Source organism: Thermothelomyces heterothallicus (assembly GCF_042370625.1).
Source record: "Thermothelomyces heterothallicus CBS 202.75 unplaced genomic scaffold P884_scaffold_18, whole genome shotgun sequence".
NCBI classification, from domain to species: domain Eukaryota; kingdom Fungi; phylum Ascomycota; class Sordariomycetes; order Sordariales; family Chaetomiaceae; genus Thermothelomyces; species Thermothelomyces heterothallicus.
Window position 1 is genome coordinate 321,049 of NW_027192579.1, and position 8,096 is coordinate 329,144.

An 8,096-nucleotide genomic window follows, 5' to 3' on the forward strand; every position below is an offset into this window, starting at 1 on the left:
ATTTCCAAAGCACACGTCTCTTTGCTGCCCACATATTCCTGACAGTGTCGTCGAGGCCACTATTCCCCTCCCGAGAGTGAGTTCTCGTGCCTTAGTTCCTAGCCAATCTCGTGAACCCCATCCGACTCGCACCGGGACCTCGAGTACCTGCTCCGCAGATCACTGCCGTCGCCCTGCACGCCTGGCCCACCATTAACCATTACCATCTGTCCCAGCGACTATACATATCGCGTTCCAGCTGTTACCTGCATCATCGAAGATCGCTAAAGCCTTCCACTGCCCCGGCCAGCATTTCAACACAAACTTCGCTCGGCAGGCATCGAAAAGGGGCTTCTCCGCTTGGCGTCATCCCTTCAAACACTCCCCCCGCCCCCTGACGGTTTTGGTCAGCCCGCCTAAGTCTCCCGAGAGCCCGAACGTTAGCGCTAGTGCCTTCACCAAGTTCCTGCCTTCGCTGCAACATTTCATCGGGGGATGCGACCGGAACAAGTGCAATAAGCAGTTCCAGAAAATTTCCGTCTCTACAATCACGACTCAAACCAGCGATTTCGACGCTACATAGACCTCCGCCATGGCTGACGCCTTTGCCCCGCGCTCCATGAAGCGCAAAAATGTCAAAGGGCTCGCCTTGAAGGCACCCGCTCCGAAACCCCCTCCGACGGCTGAGAGTGCCGCCCGTATGGGCGCCGGAAATGGAAGGGGAGATGATAACACCGCGCAGCTGGAAATTGGGATCGAGTTCAACCTGGATCTGAAGCCCGAGGATCTTGAGATCATCAGGGATCTAGGTGCTGGGAATGGCGGGACTGTCAGCAAAGTCAGGCACATCCCAACCAACACGGTCATGGCGCGGAAGGTTGGTTTGGTTTCCTTGTAGTCCTGGTGTTACTGTGGGTAGTGCTAACTTGGGAAACAGATCATCCATGTCGAGGCGAAGAAAGAGATGCGGAAGCGCATAGTCAGGGAGTTACAGATCATGCATGGATGCCATTCCGACTACATCGTTACCTTCTACGGGGCTTTCCTTAACGAGAACAACGACGTAATCATGTGCATGGAGTACATGGACGTTGGGTGCGTGTTGCGTGGCCACGAATCCGCAAGTTTCATCTGGGAAGGAGCTGACCACCATAAAACAGCTCTCTCGACCGTATTTCAAGGGTATTCGGCCCTGTCCGCGTAGATGTCCTGGGCAAGATAGCCGAAGCGACTCTGGGCGGCCTCACATATCTCTATTCGAAGCATCATATCATGCACCGCGACATCAAGCCTTCTAATATCCTCGTCAACTCACGGGGTTCCATCAAGCTCTGCGACTTTGGCGTCTCCGGAGAGCTCATCAACTCTGTTGCCGACACCTTTGTGGGCACCTCCACATACATGGCTCCGGAGCGGATCCAAGGCGAGAGGTATACGGTGAAGTCGGATGTGTGGAGCTTTGGCCTTACCATCATGGAACTAGCTATCGGCAAATTCCCATTTGCCGCGAGCGAGCAGTTGTCAGATGCGGAGAGTGCACCAGCCGGTATCCTCGATCTGCTACAGCAAATTGTGCATGAGCCGGCGCCTCGACTGCCTAAGAGCGATGCCTTCCCGCAGATTCTCGAAGACATGATCCAGAAATGTCTTTACAAGGAGCCTGAGCGGCGGCCAACGCCGCAGGAGCTTTATGTATGGTGTTCTCGTTGTCCGCGAGGCCGGTAATTCGTTGCTGACCACATATCAGGATCACGACCTCTTCGTACAGGCTGCCAAAAGAACCCCCGTTGACCTGAGAGAGTGGGCATGCAGCTTGATGGACAGGGACAACCGCAAATCTCACCTGGCCCCTCAGCCTTCGCCCGTGACTCAGGAACTCCTGCGTTCCAGTGACTCCCCCACATACGCGACCCAGCAGACACCAACAGCATGTGAGTTTCTAGCCGCGGAGTTACCGTATGATCCATTCTGACCGATATTCTAGCATACCGGGTCGACCCACGGCAGGCGGCCGACCATGCCAACCTAGTAGCCCAGGTGGATCGCCTGTACATCCGCGAATGGGACCACGAATGACTTTGGCAACCTATTCTTGGACAAGCTACAACGAATCGCGGCTAGAAATGTAGAAGTCACCTTCGGCTCTGGATTCTAAAGACATGACCGCCATTTTGGTCCCGATACCAGCAAGCGCCTCGCGACGCCCAGAAACGCGTCTTTTACAAACGCTGGCGGGAGGACCAACAGGAGATACAAAAACGGATTACTTCCCCGCGATATCGCCCTCCCAATGTGCGGTCATCGATTTTTCCACTTGGGGCCTGGTATGAAGAACCATCGTTTATTTTTGCTTGGGGTTCTCTTCGCTTTGCAAGCTTAGCGCTGCATCTTCTTCGACAGGGGTCACCTCGTGTTAGCAACCAGCATTTACGGGCGTCAAGCTTCGTCCTGCTCTCTCCTCTCTCTACTCCTCTGACAGGTCTGTCTAAGCAAGAAAGATGACGTTCGCGCTGGGCACCGCGTGCTATATTTGCGTGGCAACAACAAGGCGAGCGTCGCTGCTGGCCAGCGCGGCTGTGCAGACCTAGGATATGTGTTGGGTTTTCCTTCCTGTGACTAGTAGAGCCAGCGTGTTTGTGGTCTTCGTAGAGCATATAGTCAACCATCTACGCTATACATACGTGGACCGACCTTGGAGGGTACAAGGGGTTATGTGTCTGTCAAGTGTTGGTATTCTGATTAGAGCGATCCGTTTTCAAGGACATCGATCAGCTCATCTAGCCGTGTTATTGCCAGATCGGTGTGCTCATGGTCAGCTAGATGGCGGTTGACATCGTTCACAAGCAAAACGGTCTTGGCTCCCGCTCTCCGACCTGCCGTGATATCATCAATGCTGTCACCCACCATGATCAACCCACTCGCATCGGCGACCTCTTCCCCCACCTGGGTCTGCAGCAGATCTGGAGTATCGGTCTCTTCGCCCCGGGCGCGAGCGCCCTCCTCCGCAGCCGATCGACGCTCTTCCTCCGCGGCAGGATCGGCTGGCACCCCGGCCTCGCCGGTACTCCGCCGCAACAGCCCCCAGCTGCGGGCGATATGAAGGATCCCCGCCGGGTCGGGTTTGGGGGGCCGAAAATCCCGCGTCACAATAGGCGCAAAGACGGTCCCCGAAAGGAACTTGCTCAGCAAATTCTTGACGGGCGTTTCGAAGTTGCGCGTGCAAATCCCCTTGCGAATGCCCCGCGAGTCCAGGTAGGCCATGAGCTCAGTAAGCCCGGGCTGCGCCACCTGGTGCAACATGGCGCGCCGCTCGATGTCGCGGATCAGCTCCATTGCGCGGTGTTGCTCTTCCTCGGTTGGGAGGCTGTAGATGTGTTCGAGGATATCTCTGGACTTGGGAATGCCGAGGGCGGAGCGCATCTCGGCAAACATATAGGTCTGTGGTTCGCTGCGGGAAGGTGTTAGCACAAGGGTTTCTATGATTTTAGGCTTACTGTAAGTGTTGAATGCAAACATGTTCGTGGGGAGAGCACCCGAAGCAGCACGCCACACTCCCACCGCTCTAACTCCAGTTCCCGTCTGAGAATTTGGAGGATCTAGGTCTCTTGCCGCAACTCATCTTGGAATGACCAAGTGGTTCGACTTGCATCGGAAAGGCAGCCATAAAACTTACCATAATGTACCATCAACGTCAAAAACGATGCCCTCCAGCTTCCGCCTCTGTGGGCTAGGAGTGTAAGGCCGGTTTAACGGTGCAAACTTCCAGGCGGGCGAAGCAGACGGCATCATGAGACAGAGTCTGCGCATGAAAACAAATGTTAGGGGCAGCCGAAAAGAACCTTCCATGATCTGACGGAAAGTTCACGGAACGCACCAGCAACTTTGCGCTAAGATCGTTCAACCTCCCAAACTCCGTCTCTGGTAAGTCAAACCCGCAACTCAACCAGCCCCACCCCCATCAAGATTGATATCGGCCCCACGCCGGGGTCCCTGCCGAACAAGAGTGACGTGCTGAGGTGGGACCTCGGCGGCTGCAATTGCCGTGTTGCCGCGCAGCAGCATGCCCAAAGGCACCGCAGCGGGCAGGCTGAAGTGAGGTGGGTCCTCACAGCTCTCGTTGCGAGCGTGACAGGCTCGGCACGCACTGAACGGATGCATACGTACTTTATCTCACACGAAATCCGTAAGGTAGTACATGCAAGTGTTCCGTACAAACTACCTGGGATAGTTACGTAGTTTGAAGAAAATTACTAACTACCTGAACTTTACGTATGTATGGAAGGTACATATCTCCCTTCTATACAATAATAAACCACACTAAGTTTATGATCATGTAGGTACTTGCGGATTACTGTGGGTCGGCTTCTTCTGTCTCTCTCTCTCTCTGCTGTAAGCCTAGGCGGGCGCGGCCAACCAACCAAGGACAAGGCTCGAGAAACAAGCTTCCTATTTCCCCACATCTTCGCCTCGTTGGGAGCCGCGCACAACAGACTATCTTCGTAAAACAAGCACAACAACGCACTGCGACCGCAGCAGACGAACATGGTGGGATCGACGTCCGCGCGGAGATGAACTCGTCGCCAACGCCCTCGGCCGGCCACTGGCCCCCGCGAAGGCCATCCAAGAGAAGCGTAAGTTGGACCCGACATCGAGCCTTCTTCCGTCCTGGGCTTTGCGGGAAGCCGACTCGACTTTGCCAATGGCGTCTCTGACCAGGCGTCCTACAGAAACTGCGCAACGGGTCCGTCATCATTCCATCGACCGGCGAGCGGTTGCACCGGGCCTTCACCCTTCGCCCCTCCAGCCTTTTTACTTCCAGACAAGCCGATGCGTCCGAGTCATCCACTACGGAGCCGTTCTTGGCCCGCGGCTCTTTGTCAGACCGACTGCAGGCTGCGGCAAATAGCGCCCGAAAGCGAGGCGCCCGGCTGCTTCGCTGGCTTGACTCGCCTGCCGGCCATGGTGTGATCAAGTGTACACTAGCATACACCCTTGGGAGCTTAGCAACGTTCTTGTCCCCGCTCTCCAACTTCCTGGGCAGGCCGGATGGGAAACACGTCGTAGCCACCTTGACCGTCTACTTTCACCCCGCGAGGTCTATAGGATCCATGATTGAGGCGGTCTTGATCGCGATCGTGGCCGTCGCATACGCGGAACTGGTCTCGATCTTGTCGATGTGCACATCCGTCCTGTTCGGTGGCATCATGGGCATGGTCGCCCTCGCACACGGCCTCGTCCTGGTTGTTTTCATTGGCGGCGGCTTTGGCTTCATGGGATGGGTCAAGCAGAAGATGAATAACCCGCTCGTCAACGTGGGCAGCACTCTTGCCTCGCTCGCCATCACCGTCGTGGTCACCAAGGAGACGGCCGTCTTCACAAGTGTCTTCTCGAACCAGAAGATTGTCCAGCTGTTAAAGATGCTCATCATGGGCATCGCCATCACCACCGTCGTCAACATTCTGGTTTGGAGAGTGTCCGCCGTGTCGGCCTTGCGTCAGTCGATGAATAAGGCGTCTATCTCGTTGGGCGACATGCTGTCGATGGTCACCCGCGGCTTTCTAAGCGGGTCCGAAGACGACATGCTATCCCCCGAGTTTGCTGCGGCATCGTCCGCGTACTCGTCGGTTTATCCTCAGATGACTAAGAATCTCCGCGAGGCCAAGTTTGAGCGTTACTTTCTGGGCCATGAGAGACTCTACCAGCTTGATAGAGCTGTGGTAAGATCAATGGAGACCCTGGCCCAGTCCATTGGCGGATTGCGAAGTGCGGCCAATTCCCAGTTTGCCCTGTTGAAGGAGCCATTATTCACTCCCTTGTCGCGCATCATGTCCCCTACTGAGTTTGCCAGCTCCCCGACGTCCTCACCTGGCCTGTATCGAACGATGTCTGGCCCAACACGAGTTGGTAGGGATAAGTTTCTTACCCTATCTTCCATTGATGAGGCGTCCGAGGACGGCCATGAGGAGGGGAGGACTGCCGTTGGGGAGAGACGCCGATCCGACGCCACCGCCGCAAGCCTGCCGCCCTTTCAACATTCGTCGGAGATATTCGAGCTGTTTATCCAATTGCTTGGGCCCTCGATGAGGTCGCTGGCATACACTCTATCTGAGGTGCTCCGGGATCCGCCCTTTGGAGAGGCCCCGGACTATAACATCACCATCAACGCCCATTTCCGGCACAGCCTTACCGATGCCCTGTCACTCTTTAACGAGGCGAGAGCCCATGCCCTCCAAGAACTGTACAAAACTCTCGAGCTAGACCGGACGCGGTCCAAGAGTATCCAAGCCGACTTTGAAGAAGTTGCGGCGGCCTGCGGACACTTTACTTTCAGCCTGCAGACATTTGGGGAAGAGATGCAAAAGTATCTGGACGTATTGGAGGATTTGAAGTTTGCCAACGAGCATCGCAAGCGTAGTTGGAACTGGCTCAAGTGGTGGAGAAACAGTCGCCAATCCGCCCATAATGCCTTGGCTCTGCCCTACGACAATGCGGAACGCGTCGCCTTGATCAAGCCTATCAAGAAGACTGCCATTCCCAGAGGAATAGCGGAGCCATTAGTCAGGCGGAGAGATACGTACAATTGGGAAGCCGCCCCCGAGACTAAGAAAACAGGCCTCGTCGCGAGGTTGTCTCAAAAGATCCTCGTGGTGGCGAGGAGTCTGGCCAGGGATGACAGTACGATACGGTCTCATGCTGTGTTTTACGAGTGCAGAATGCTAACTCCCGAGCAGTTCGATTTGGCCTCAAAGTGGGCGTAGGGGCTGTCCTTTGGGCCTCGCTCGCCTTCATGCCACAGACCAGGGACCTGTATCGGCACTGGAGAGGCGAATGGGGTCTTCTGTCCTTCATGATCGTCTGCTCCATGACGGTAGGCGCATCCAACACCACCGGCTGGGCAAGGTTCGTAGGGACCGTAATCGGCATCGCGGCTGCCGGCCTGAACTGGCAAGTGTCAGGTCACAGCGCGGTCGCCCTCGTGCCCCTTGGGTCGCTGGTTGCCTTCTGGAGCTTCTATGTAATCATCGCACGGGGGAATGCTCCGTTGGGCAGAATTACCCTGCTGGCCTACAACGTGTCGACACTGTACGCGTACAGCCTTACACAGAAGGTGGAGGACGACGACGACGATGAGGGTGGAGCGGACCCCATCATCAAGGAGATATTGCTTCACCGCTTCGCAGCTGTGACGGTCGGCATTCTCTGGGGCCTGATCGTATGCCGCGTGATCTGGCCCATCTCGGCCCGCAGGAAGTTCAAGGAGGGCTTCAGCATGCTCTATCTCCAGATGGGCCTCATCTGGAAGCGCGGGCCGCTGGCCATCCTTTTGCGGAGCGATTGCAGCCGCTCCTACCTCCGCACGGGCGAGCAAGCAGCGCTGCAGAAGTACGCGGCGCGCCTCGACGACCTTCGCGCTAGCGCGGCCCGTGAGTTCGAGCTCCGCGGCCCATTTCCGTCGGAGCAGAGCCGGCGGCTCATGGCTTGCACGCACCGTCTGCTCGATGCCTTTTACGCCATGTCACTCGTCACACAGCGCAAGGGTCACCTAAGCGAGGGCGAGCGCGCCCTGCTGCTTTACACGGCCGATGAGCGCGCCATGCTGTGCGACCGCATCTGCCATGTCTTCCAGGTGCTCGCCTCGTCGCTCATGTTGGAATATCCGCTCACGGACGCGATTCCCAGCGTGACTCGGCCGAGGGACCGGTTGTTGGGGAAGATTTTCCAGTTCAGGAAGGAGCATCAGAACGATGCTGCGGGTGAAGGTGTGGATGGCACTAGCAACGGCAACGACAGCAGTGTGGCCGGTTCTCGAGGCTTGGGACAACTCAGGCACGTGAATGTACAGGAACGCGACTACGCGCTGCTCTATGCTTATGCCCTGGTAACCGGCCAGGTCGCAGAAGAGCTGAAGGCGGTTGCTAAAGAGATTGAGGACCTGTTTGGCGTTTTGGATAATGAAACGCTTCTACTGCAGTGATCGTTCTCTTTTTTTTTATTTTTTTTATTTTTATTCATTGAAGCAAGGTCAGCTGTGGGGGGATTCGGTCAGGCTAAGGTTGGAAAAGGAGTTGGATTCAAGGAGTTGGATTCAAGGAGTTGGATTCAAGGAGTTGGATTCA

The 8,096-nt window shown here is 56.1% G+C and overlaps 3 protein-coding genes across 3 annotated transcripts; 2 read left to right on the top strand and 1 right to left on the bottom strand.

The window, feature by feature from the left end:
• Positions 1-571: 571 nt before the first annotated feature.
• On the top strand, positions 572-2,055 carry P884DRAFT_301232 (kinase-like domain-containing protein; the record flags this gene model as incomplete). The annotated part of the gene is made up of 5 exons (XM_069444839.1): positions 572-856; positions 917-1,074; positions 1,140-1,671; positions 1,727-1,910; positions 1,964-2,055. The coding sequence occupies 5 exons, from the start codon at positions 572-574 to the stop codon at positions 2,053-2,055; spliced, it is 1,251 nt and encodes a 416-aa protein (XP_069296010.1).
• A 641-nt stretch (positions 2,056-2,696) lies between these two features.
• P884DRAFT_227231 (HAD-like domain-containing protein) lies at positions 2,697-3,974 on the bottom strand. The gene is made up of 3 exons (XM_069439678.1): positions 3,854-3,974; positions 3,653-3,778; positions 2,697-3,427 (listed from the first exon to the last, which is right to left on the bottom strand). Exons 2-3 carry the CDS (start codon positions 3,766-3,768, stop codon positions 2,719-2,721), a joined length of 825 nt encoding a protein of 274 aa, XP_069296011.1. The 5' UTR covers positions 3,769-3,778; positions 3,854-3,974; the 3' UTR covers positions 2,697-2,718.
• Positions 3,975-4,547: 573 nt separating this feature from the next.
• Positions 4,548-7,954, top strand: P884DRAFT_204681 (Fusaric acid resistance protein-like-domain-containing protein; the record flags this gene model as incomplete). The annotated part of the gene is made up of 3 exons (XM_069438595.1): positions 4,548-4,610; positions 4,707-6,654; positions 6,711-7,954. The coding sequence occupies 3 exons, from the start codon at positions 4,548-4,550 to the stop codon at positions 7,952-7,954; spliced, it is 3,255 nt and encodes a 1,084-aa protein (XP_069296012.1).
• Between the last annotated feature and the right edge of the window lie 142 nt (positions 7,955-8,096).